This window comes from Petaurus breviceps, unplaced genomic scaffold, assembly GCF_028583685.1.
Source record: "Petaurus breviceps papuanus isolate PSGF00001 unplaced genomic scaffold, PetGlider_PUasm1.0 90407, whole genome shotgun sequence".
NCBI lineage: Eukaryota > Metazoa > Chordata > Mammalia > Diprotodontia > Petauridae > Petaurus > Petaurus breviceps.
Window position 1 is genome coordinate 2,377,200 of NW_027187241.1, and position 12,800 is coordinate 2,389,999.

General features: G+C 39.1%; 1 protein-coding gene across 2 annotated transcripts in view; it reads right to left on the minus strand.

Moving 5' to 3' along the window:
* SOS1 (SOS Ras/Rac guanine nucleotide exchange factor 1) overlaps positions 1 to 10,332 on the minus strand; it is a 206,784-nt gene extending 196,452 nt beyond the window's left edge. Inside the window, exon 1 of one of the 2 annotated variants that reach the window (XM_069108616.1) lies at positions 10,096 to 10,332. In XM_069108616.1, the coding sequence (XP_068964717.1) occupies positions 10,096 to 10,182 (87 nt within the window). In that variant the 5' untranslated portion in view covers positions 10,183 to 10,332. The remainder of the gene's footprint in view (positions 1 to 10,095) is intronic. The other variant, XM_069108617.1, reaches the window with a different exon arrangement.
* Positions 10,333 to 12,800: the final 2,468 nt, after the last annotated feature.

Here is a 12,800-nt window from a genome sequence, read left to right on the forward strand (position 1 = left end):
AACTATATACTTTTGTGTCTCCTATACTAACACAGTGCTGGCCTCCAATAAATAAATCACTAAAAGGAGATATCAAAATAATTGTTGACTGCTTAGGGGAATAACATAAAGAAAATGAACAATCAAGGACTAAATGAATAACTTACTCAACACTGAATTTGTTTTAGACACACCAATTTTTATGGAATTGTTAAAGTTCTAAAGTGAAGTTGTCCATGATGAAAAAATCCTTTAACATATTTTTTGAAAAATTATTTTGTATGCCTGATATATAAGTGATGAAGAAATAGTGAAACTGGGCAGTAAATTGGTTGCACCAGGGATAATAGGACCACCTATTTTATCACTGGCAGTCCAAACTTAGACATGTTTAATATCCCAAGCCTAGTTTGTTTTTGTTTTAAGTGTGCTGAATTATACCATATGCTAATATAGATTTGTAGTTAACTCTTGCACTAAAATCCCAAAATTATAAGTGAATAAAATTTCAAAAGAAAATTAGTGCCTTAATTATCAAATTAATTTTTGAGACATTTCTAACATACTGGTTTTAACAGCATGGAATTATGTAGGATTCAAACTTAAATAAAATATGATCAAGGTATAAAGAGCTAAAAATGTCACATGGAAAAACAGTTTTCCTGAGAGTGGAGGAATCAAACATCATTGACAGACTCTGGGCATTTTCACTTGCTATTCTCTATGCTTAGGATACTCTCCCTTCTATCCTCCCTAGCTTTCCTCAAAGCCCAGATAAAATCCTGTGTTCTCTGAAAAGCCTCTCCTAATAATCCCTTTTAATACTAATAACTTCTCTCTTTTGATTATCTCCAATTTATCTTGTAAATATCATGTTTGTATATAGTTGTCACATTGTCTCTCCCATTAGATTGTAAACTCCTTAAAAATGCAGTCTTTTGCCTTTCTTTGCATCTCCAGTGCTTAGTATAGTACCTGGCACATAGTAGGTCCTTAATAAACATTTACTGACTGACTATGCCAATAAGAACCAATCATCAATTATATATCAAAGTACAGACTATTGGTATCAAAGATATATCTACCTACTCTAAGAGAGACTGGTTTAATTTATACCAAACTAATTTAGAAACTAACTTTTAACATTATTTCAAAATATTGAAACTCCAGGCAAAATACATTTCAATTCTGAGAGCAATGACATTTTAAATTTGATTATAATTATACTTAATATCTTAGGCATTTCAAAATGATTTGCAGATTTAAAAAAAAATGACTAAGCATTTATCCCATTTACCAAAAAGCCCAAAATGGATTTTTTAATATGTTCCTCTTATCCATTTCTTCCTCCTGAATCAACACTTTGTTGACAATATAAACATTTTCACTCTCATTTTTCAGTTAGGTTAAAGATTATTATGAAGAAGTTTATTCATCCCAAATTCCTTTTTAAAATATACAACCATTATAAGTATGATCAGAGAATACAAATTTGCTGAATAATAAACTAGGCTGCCATAATCAAGGCAATAAGAAATAAGCTTGGCTAATTTGCTATTAAGCACTATATACTGAAATTCTAAGAAGCCATAAATGGGAGTTTGGGGATTATTTGGAATATTTTTTGGGTACAATGGTTTTTTATAAATCAACTAGGTAAAGTTACATGTGAATATAACAATAATAAATACTATTTTAAAAAGCTTAATATTACAAACCAGTTGAATATATGAACATTTTCACATACAAGAACAGAAAATAATTATATATGAAACAATACAGCTTTTAATAAAAGTACATATTAAATTTAACACTGTAGTTCCCACACTGCTCTGCTTGATTGTAACCCCTTCTGAAATTCTTTCTGTTCACTTATGTTTATTTTTTAAATGCTTCCTTGACACCCTTTTCTCTTTTCTTCTTTTTTACCCCTGGCATTACTACTACTGTTCTAACTTTCCCTGCTTTATAATTTCTAACCCCTAGACTCCAGACATTCCCTTAAGTATAGTCAAACACAACAAATCCCATAAATTGGCCATGTCTTTAAATGTATATCTCATTCTTCACCTCTCTGCATAAAAGATATTTTTTCTTTCCAATAGTATTAACTAATATATTTTTTACCAGCTCTAAAACAGTTTAATCAAGAGAGTAGGAGAGACTTAAACAAAAAAAAAATATGAAACCCTATTATCATAGAGTAAATTGCTACAAGAATTTGGAAATATTATTTCCAAAGGTGAAATGATACCCAAAAAGCACAAATTTACATTAAATAAAATGTTTAAAATTCCCAAATAAGCTAGTTTACATTATAGGTATTAGAGCTGTATCAAATGATAACAACATAGGGCTCCAGACATACAACCAGGGAGTTTAAATTTTTTTTTAAGTTGTGGTTTTACAAAACATATGTTCTAAATTAAGATGTTTAGTTGTAAATCCCAAAGGTTTATTAACCCATTCAAAAATGGCTTTTGCCTTGCTTGGTCATAGAATTCTCTTTTGATGTAAAATGTCCTTGCCTGAACCCAGACAGCTAGGTGGCACAGTAGATAGAATGCCAGGCCTGGAGCCAGGAAGACCTGAGTTCAACTCCAGCCTCAGATGCTTACTAGCTGTGTGACCCTGAACATGTCACTTAACCTCTATTTGCCTCAATTTCCTAAAACAGGATAATAATAGTGCCTGTCTCCCAGGGTTGTCTTGGGAATCAAATGAGATAATTGTAAAATGCTTAGCACAGTGCCAGGTATACAGTGTAATGTAAGTGTTAGTTGTTGTTGTTAATTATTGCCTGGTAGTAAGAAAATTATTCTACTTCTCTAGAATCTACTAAAGGTTTCCTTTGTACATCTAAGTATTAACGATGTTTCAAAAATGGAGGTTACATTGTCCATCAATTCTGAAACTTTTTAAAAAAGTTACCTCTGGATCAAGACCAAGTGAATTAAACCTTAGCCAAAAGAAACTTTCATAGAAAATTACAAGCAAATGATAATAGAACTTTCAAAGCTGCCTAAGTCATATTACTAGTCTACTTTTAAAAAGTCAGCAAGGGGCAGCCAGGTAGCACAGTGAGTAAGAGCACCGGCTCCAGTGTCAGGACGACCTGGAGACCGAATCCCAGGCTCAAACACTTAGCACCCACCCAGAAACACCTGGCCGTGTAACCTTGAGCAAGTTACTTAACCCCCGATTGCTTAAAAAAAAAAAAAAGTGTTAAAAAGTCAGCAAAAGGTTTATACTATGCTTGTAAAAGAGCTAATTATAGTATTTGACCATTTAATCTAGTATTTAAAATTTAATTTCAAGTTTAGCAGAATTATCTATTAAAGACTTACCATAAACCAGATTTCAAATTCTGCTGTGGATTGTTCATTTAAAAATTTTAATTTTATAAAGTTAAGAAGTATTGGTTCCTCTTCACAAAATTCAAAAGTGAACTAGAGATTGAATTTTTTAAAAAGCTAAATATAATGAATCATTTAAATTTTCAAAACAGGAAAAATATTGTAAATCTATCTTAAGAGTCTCATTGCTACAAATATTTAATGAGCTGTTGATTTAACTTGGAAGACTAATGGCATGATAATTCATTTTCATACACATTCAGATGTATGATAGTGAAAAAATTTAAGAATATTTGCAATTTAAAAAGTTAAAAGTTAATAGTTTCTAATGTGAGAAAGGCTTTCGGTCACATCTTCCTAAGCAAAAGAAAAAAAATTAACCCACAAATAGTTCCTATTTACCAAGAGGCTGAATTCTCAAGGTTTATAAATCAATTGTTTAGAATTCGGGATGTATTCCCCTATACAAGTAGTGCTATAAACGGAAATTTGTTTTCCAAGACTAGCCCATTAAAAAAAAAAACCCTACTTAACTCATGATATAGATAAGGTCCTCTTCAGCTCTAAATTTATGACCTTGTGAACTACAGTCCTAAGAGTCCACCTTGCTTTAACAGCAGGATGAAGGTCTAGAGGAGGAAGAAAGTCTCATAGCCTTTTTTTGGACATAAGGTTACCCTTGGCTAAGTCTAGTTTTGATATCTATCATCCTTTCTATACCATTCTTCCACTAACTGGTTCATGTCTCTCACTTTGTGGCATTTTCTCTGGCTGATGCCAATATTTGGAATGCTCCCCTTCCTCTTTTTCTATGAATTCATTTAAGGCCTAAAATCCCCATCTTCTTCAAAAAGCCTTCCCTCTCTTATTTCCCATCGATCCCATATATAGTTGTTTGTATGTAGTTGTTTGCTTGTTGTCTCCCCTGTTAGATTGGGAGTTCTTGAGGGCAGGGACTATCTTTTGCCTCTTTTTGTGTCCCCAGAGCTTAGCACAGTGCCTGGCATTTAATAAATATTTATTATTGACTGAATGGTTCCCAAGTCTTTCACATTATCTTAAGCCCCCTACTCTAGCACTCTACTTAGATGCTCCAACCTTTCACTCAACCCTCATAGTCCATGCTACAAAATTACTGACCTCTGCTTCCAAATTCACATTGTAGGGAAACAGCCAAATGAAACTTCCCCAAATTGTTCTTCCTTTTCACAATTTCTCTTCCTCTGCTTTTAAACCTTTTCCCCCTAAAATCTCCAGATTTTTTCACAACTTTATTCCCAGTCTCCTAACATCACCAATCTCCCTTAGTACCAAAGGTCATATCCTCATTTTTAAAGTTTCTTTGTCCTTGGGACGGTCAGGGAAAACAGAATGTAAAGATTCCAGAGGAGCTGAGGTAGTAGGAATCCAGTGACTGTCCACACTCTTTAAGACTTTTAAATTTTCATACTCTTAAGTCTCAAAATTAATATCAATGTAAGAGATAGTATCTTATTTGTGGAACAGCCAGGAAGCCAATGTCATTGGATTGAAGAGTAAGGTGTAGGAAGACATAAAATTCCTGTTGTCTTTGGCTAATACAAATATGCTTTAAAATTTTCCCAACTGATTTCTGCACCCTAGTTTTCTGATTCCTTTTCCTCTTTTATAATTGTAATACTTATTAGTCCACTCCCTAATTAAGGCATTACCTTTGGCGATAATAGAAAACTAATAACATGAAATCTATCACAATGTGACACTGTGTCTCAGTCCAACTATCAGACATACATAAAGGCATAACTTTTGTAAAAGTTTATAAAATGTTAAATTCCTATGCAAAAACTCTTAATTCTAATGCTTTCTTATACATGGTTGAGAATTTAATCTTTACATAGAATACTGATCCATTATAAAAACCAAACACCTCTTTGTAAATGGAAGAATCAACCTTCCAGCCACCCAAGATGGAAATTCATCCTTCATTCAGCTGCTAAAGTGATTTTTCCCCGAGGCAGAGTCTGACCAAGTCACCTTCCTGCTTCCAAGCAAAGGATTTAGGATCAAACAAAAATTCTTCTGTATGGCATTTAAAGCTCTTCACAACCTTGCCCTTTCTTGCCTTTCTAGTCTTCTTATACTGTTCTCCTCCATGAACTCTATAATCCAACCATACTGCCCTACCTGCTGTGCCTCAGTCATGGCACTACCTCCCTGTACCTTTGCACTGACTGTCCCTCATTCCTGGGATATTCTGCTCCTTTGCCTCCACCTCATGGTTGTTCTGGCTTCCTTCTACACTCAGCTAAATCTTACCTTCTTCAGGAACCCTTTCCTGATCTGCTCGAGCTACCAGTGTCTTCCACTCTCAGATTACCTTTTAGCTATTTTGTATATAGGTTTGTATACCTAGTTATTTACATGTCTCCCCAGTTAGAATGTACACTCCTTAAGGAGGACTGTTTTTTGCCTTTTTAAAAAAATCTCCAATCATTAGCACAGTGTCTCACACATAGTAAGCACTTAATAAATGATGGTGACTAACCTATAATTTCGGGGGGGGGGGGGAAATAGCTTCAATTAGTTTTAAAAGCACCAAAGTTTTTTTTTTAATGTGTTATAATGCACTTTCACTTTACAGTCATGACACTTAGTTTTTTAAAAGCATTATCAATTCCAAAGTTTATTACTTTTGTCTAAAAGGGATTGTTTTTTTAAAGCCCTAAACCAAGCTTTTCTCTATACTATGTCTACCACCTTACAGATAGACTGACTAATTTCTGGATGTAGGTTGACTATATTATTGAAAACTATGTATTTTTGTGTATGTATATATTCTAAATGGATATGCAACCTTAATATTAAAGATCATATTATAAAAAAAATTGGAAGAGAAGCAGATGACATACCTCTCACATTTATGGGTAGGCAGCTACATGGCACAGTGTCAGGTCTGGAGTCAGGAAGCCCTGAATTCAAACCCAGGGTCACTTATTTACCAGCTGTGTGATTTTGAGCAAGTCACTTAACCTCTGTCTGCCTCAGTTTCCTCATCTTACACCCTCATTTTATAAATGAGGATATTAAGAGTACTTACCTCACAGGGTTACTGTGAGGAACAAATGAGATAATATTTGTAAAGCACCTAACATATAGTAGGTTCTATAAATGTTAGCTAAACAATTACTATTAGAAAATGTATTCTTAACCCAACAAGAGGTAGTGGCAATTACAAAAGATAAAATAGATAACTTTGATTACATGAAACTGAAAAGCTTCTATGAAAACAAAACCAATGCACCTAGGATAAGAAGGAGAATGGTTGAATGGGGGTGGGAGTGGGAATTGCATCAAATTTCTCTGGCAAGGCTTTGGCAACCAAGATATATAATTAATAAATACATATTTGAATAGCAGCAATTCCCCAATAGATAAATGAACAGTTTTAAAACAAGAATTGGGGGGCAGCTAGGTGGTGCAGTGAATAAAGCACTGGCCCTGGAGTCAGGAGGACCTGAGTTCAAATCCCGCTTCAGACACTTAACACAAAAACATGCTGTGTGACTTTGGGCAAGTCACTTAACCCCAATTGCCCTGCCTTCCCCTCCTCCAAAAAGTAAAACAAGAATTGGAAAGTATTTCAACCACATGAAATAACACCCCAAATCACTAATAATGAGAGAAATGAAAATCAAGACAACCCTGAAGTTTCACTTTATACCCCAAAAATTGTGCCCCCCCCCAATCACAAAAAATGGCAATAATGTTGGAAAGGTTGTGGAATGATAATAATTCTAATACCTTGTTGGTGGAGCTGTAAAATGGTACAATCACTTTGGAACTATATAAATAAAGTTATTTTATTACTGGGCTTATATCTGAAGGAAGTCATTGATAATAAAAAAAAAAAATCCCCAGATACACCAAAATATTTATTGCAGTACTTTTTGTGATATCAAAGAATTGGAAATAAAGTTGATACCCAGAAACTGGGGAATGGCTAAACAAATTGTGGTAAATGAATGTAATGAAATATGACTGTGTTGTAAGAAATGTATATGATTGAAGAGAGAAAAACAGTGGAAGATCAATATGAAGAGATCTGGAAGTAAGCAAAATAAAGAAAACAGTATACACAGTAACTATAACAATGTAAATGGAAACAACAGCTACACATCAAAAAAAATCAAAATAATGTAACAAAATCAAAGATTAAGAAAGACTAGAAAGAAGAGATATGAAGGGACACTCCCAGCCCACCCCTTCAGGGAGGTAGTAATTACAAAAGTGTTATATATTGTGTATGTTTTTGAACTTTTATCAGTTGTACTGATACTTCTCTTCCCCTCCCTCCCCCAATACTATTTATCCTATGAGATGACTCTGAAAGGAAGAGTAAGAGAGATACTTGGGAAAACTATAATCATGTAAGATAAAGAAGACATCAACTTATTTTTTAAAAGTGTAGTTAGGTAGACCATTTCCTTAACAAACTGAGGATTTGTGCTAGATGGTGGATTTTTAAATTAACAAAAATGAATCAGAATTACTTTAAAAAGCACAAAAGCAACATTCAAAAGACATTCTCTAAATTCTCCTCCCTGGAGGTAGTGTCAATTTCAAGATAATACAGTTTGTTTTTTAAATAACATCTGAACTAGTCAGGTCAATAGGTCACAAATTGTGACCTACTTGATCTCTTCTTTCATATACAAGTATAATATAGTAACACCTCATTTATCCAGTATCAGGAAATGAATTATTCCACACAAGTTAATTTTCCAAGATAAATGAAACTTATCACATTTGAGGGACAAATCTTTCTGAAAGTTATAACTATTTCCTTGCCTCCTTAAAATGAGTCTATTGAAGAATGGTGGTTTGAATGCTTTTTAGTTAATTCGGACCTTAAAAGAGACCACCCCCAATAAGTCACTTGATAGTAAGACCTAAAGCATAGAAGGAGAGGGGAGGAGGACCCTTATCCCTGCTTTGGCACTATAGTCGTGGGGATGCACTCTACTCTCCCCAAGGTAAGATACTAAACATAATTGAACCTTTTCTTGGTGACTCAGTATCATCATTACTTTAATGATGGTTCGATGTGGTAATACAGTAATGCCCTTGGGGGTTGTTGAGGTGTGTAAGACTATTTGCTCCTAATGGCTCCAGACAGCTAAGCTTGAGTTTTGTTTACTTTTTATAGTTTTTCTCCTCTCTTCCTCACTATCAAGCTTATCAACTCTCTTTGTAGCTGCACAGATGCCTTGGTGACACAAGTTACTTCCATACTTAAATGCAGAATCACGCATGAAATAGGACTAAAGAAAGAACTAAGTGAGGATCTAATGCAGTATCTTGATTTAAAAGTTTACTTTGTGACATCTTTTTGGCCGCTCAGAAAATTTTGCTTGCTTCCTGGGTTCTATATACTTTAAGTTGCAAAGAAATTGACTTCCACATAATTAAGGTGCTTCTTCAATTTGATTTTCCATTTGTTTGTAAAATTTAGACCTTTTCACAACAAAATGATCCACTGAAGTCTGAACTTAACATTGTAAGAAAAAATAAGCAAAAGTTTCAGATACAAAATAGAAGGAAAAAAAGATACAGAGAGTAAAAACTTTTCTATATGTTTCAAGACATATTAAGAAGATACTATTGGATACAGAGTTATAAGCATACAAAGAGTAACTGTTCTCTAAATTCAATTCTCTAGTCTAGAGTAACAAAAAGTAAAATATATCTTAAGAACAAATCACTAAACACAGAGTTACTTTGTTAAGTTTCTGTGTTGAACAATATGGTAACAGAGATTTTAAAACAAAAAAAAATTGCTGACAAAAGAATAGTAAAAGACAAAGTAACTTCTAAATGTAACACGACAAAAATGAAGACTAGAAAAGAAACAAATTATTTCAAAAATCACACACACATTCATTAAAAGAATTCAGTTTCAGATGCCTTAATGTCCTTTTAGTACACAATGTTGCTTTTAAAAGTTTGCAGATAGATAACAAAGAGATATACAAAGGTTGAAAAGTCTGATTATCAAACCAAAATTCGAATATCAAAAACCTTAGCTTTCCAACATAATAACTAATAAACAAATCAAATGGTACCATTTTCACGTAGCCTTATTAAATGGAGGATGGAGCAGTTCTGACTGATGGCAAGCAGTTATTAAAAACAAGCCGAAGAAATCTAATGCTGTTAACAAGCAAGGAAATTGCTTAAGGCAAACACGATGGTCAAAAGTCAAATCAACAAGCATTTCTGAGGCGACTGCTTGGTGCCACACTTCGCTGGGCACTGGGGATACAAAGAAGGACATAATCAGGCCCCTCCCTCAGGAAGCTTGCGGTTGAAATGTGAGAAATTGTCCATATCCTCACCTAGGTGCCCTGGGCACCTGGAATGAGAAGTTGAGAAGTTGACCTTAGTTCGGAGTATGCAAAGGAGAGAAGAACGTAAGCTCCTTGAGGACAGAGCTGTCTTTCACTTTGTCTCCTCGGTGCTTACTGAATTGGATGGAGAGAATGAAAAACCAGCAGGGGATCATTTTTAGAAATTCTTCTGAATACCTCTACATACTCAGAAGAAGAAGAAAAGGGGAGGGGGCTAGGCACTAAGCTTTCGGCGGGTGGCCGCTACAAACGCCCTCCCGCAGCCGCCGTGCGGTCAGTGGCCGCACCACCACCGCCCCGAGAACCCGGGAAAGGCGTCCCTGGGATGCCGGACTCCCATCCCGCCCCTCCCCCGGCGCGGGCCCCCACCTCACCTTTTTCAGGGCCGTCACCAGCAGCCCTCTCCACTTGGGCGCGTTCTCCTCGCTGAAGAACTCGTACTGCAGCTGCAGCGCCTGCATGGTGCCCCGGGGTCTCCTCCGGGGGGCGGCGGCGGCCGAGCGGGGCGCCAGGGGGCGGGGAGGACGAGGACAAGGAAGAGGAGGAGGAAAAGGAGGAGGCCGTACTCTCACAACCGGCCCCGGCGGAGGGCAAGGCAAGCGGGGGCCCGGCGCGGCCACTTACACAGGACCAGGGACCAAGCCGAGCCCGGACCAGGAGGCGGCGGCGGCGGCATCCCGCACCGCCTCCCCCGGGCCGGGGCCGGGGCAGGGGCCGGAGCTCTCCCCCCCACCCCCGCCGCCGCTGCCGCTGCGGGGCCTGCCTCAGCGCGGAGCCGCCCCCAGGGTCCCCTGCGTCGTCTGCCCGGGGCCCGGCCCGCCCGGCCCGGCCTGGCCCTGCAGAGGAGCCCCGGGGAGGGGGGGCGTGCAGCGAGCGACGTCTCCGGCGCCCCTTCCCTCCGCTACCGGGGCTAGGCTGTCCGAAGGGTCCCGGGAGAGCAGGGCCCCCGGGAGACGGGGAGAACAGAGCAAGAGAGGAAGGATGGGAACAACCCGATTTTGTTGTTCTAAAGGAACCGGGCCGCCCTGAGGTGGTGCTGCCGCCGCCGCCGCCGGTGTAAAGCTCAAGCTTCCTACTTCAGAGTGGAACCTGCCTCGCTACTGAGCATGCTCAGCAGCGGGGACAGCAGCTCGCCGCCTCAACCCTGAGAGGCTGCCACCTCCCTCCCCTCCCCCGCCCCCAACCTTCTCCCGCTCCAGGTTTTCCCTTCAACCGCGAAGGGCCTGGAGGGATGGGGTGGAGGGGTAGAGATTCAAGAAGTAGGGAGATTGGTTGGGTCCTGAGTACAGCCCTGGCACTGGAGAGGAGGAAAAGGAGTGGGGGGAGTGGTAGTGGCAAACGGCGAGAAGGAGGGGCGGCCGAGGGACCCTAGCCGAGTAAGAGGAAAGCACTCTCAGTTGTGAGATGGGGTCACGTGAAAGAACCTGCTTCACCTTCGAAGGTCTGGGGTTCTTTTTGTTTCAGAAGCCCCAGGTGGGGATGAGGCGCAGACTTAGTTACAGCCCAGAGGGGTATCGGGTGAGTGCCTAGGATAGAATAGGCACTGCACAGCCAACCTACAAAGAAGACGGGTCCCTAAACTCTCCCGAGAGGGATAGAGCAGATATGGGTGTATGACGTGCCCTTTCCTCGCCTTGGAGGATGCCGACAAGTGCAGTCTCATTTGTCATTTTCGGACATGGGCACACAGAAGAGGTCATCTACTCTAACCTGACCTGCATTTGCTCGTTCACTCCGAGATTACCTTCTATTCACACTGTATGCGTCTTGCGAGTACGTAGTTATTGGCGTGTCTAATAGTCTCCCCACTAAGACTGTAAACTTGAGAGTAGAGCCGGCACAGTGTTGTTTTTCTTTGTATCTCCAGCTCTTAGCAGAATCCCTGACACATTGTAGGAGCTTCATAATCGAGTGTGGACTGACAACCAAGAGACCCAGAAAAGGGTGATGTGTTTATACTGGTTACACATTTCATTCTAGGGAGAACACAGAGACCCAAAATAACAAAACAAAGCAAAAACCCAGAGAAAAGAGGTATAGCCAGTAGATGGATCGAGCTTCTTATCCAGGGAACATGCTTCAGCAGGTGATACTTAGACCAATAATGTAGTTCCTTGGTTTCAGAAGCAAAAGTAGTGGAAGCTGGAAAGAAATGACACCCCTCAAGTAAGGGGACAGGGGGACCATGAAGATTTTAGTAAGCCGTCCATCGTTGTCCTCTTATTTGTATAGTCAAAAAACATCAGCAACCACTGAAAGAAAATTCTGTAAAATGGTATGCTCAAAATCTATGGTATAGATATTTTGCTATTAAAAAATACTTTTAAAATATCTCATTTGATCCTCACAACAATCTAGGGATATAGTTTCTATTATTTTCCCCAGTTTACAGATGAAGAAACTGAGGTTAAATGCTTTGCCCAGGTTGTATTTGAACTCAGGTCTTCCTACATCCAGAACCAGTGCTCTATATCCGCCGCACCAGAGTAATAGCATGAGTGTGTATATGCGTAGTGTGTGTATGTGCACACATACATCACTTTTAAGGTTTGCAAAGCGCTGAACACAGATCGTTTGGCCCTTACAACAACTCTGGGAGGTTTATCCCCATTTTACAGATGAGGAATCTAAGGCATAGGGGTTACTTGCCCAAAGTCTCACAGCTAGCAAGCGAACCTTAATGATACAGATAGCAATCAAAATTTGACAGCAAGTGCCTACGATCTTTACGACAGAGTACCCCTACCAATCTATAAGGCCGTTCTCCGCCCCGCCACCAAGGATCTGCTTGCAGCGCCAGGGATGGATCTTGCCTTATGTGACTTAGGAAGCAAATAAATCTGACCCTAAAAACTCTTGGACTGTGGGTACAAAGGAGGAGTCCCTACCAGGGTGAGGGAAACTTGACACTTCCCCCCCCCCCCCCCCCAACACACACACACACCCCTTTCTTCTCCCAGGCTGGAAGTACAGGTACTACCCCGTTCTCCGACCGTGGAGTAAAACTCGGATAACTGGATTTTAGACCGGACTGGGCATGCTCAGCAACCCAGCGCAGAGGAGGGGGTGGTGGTGGTTG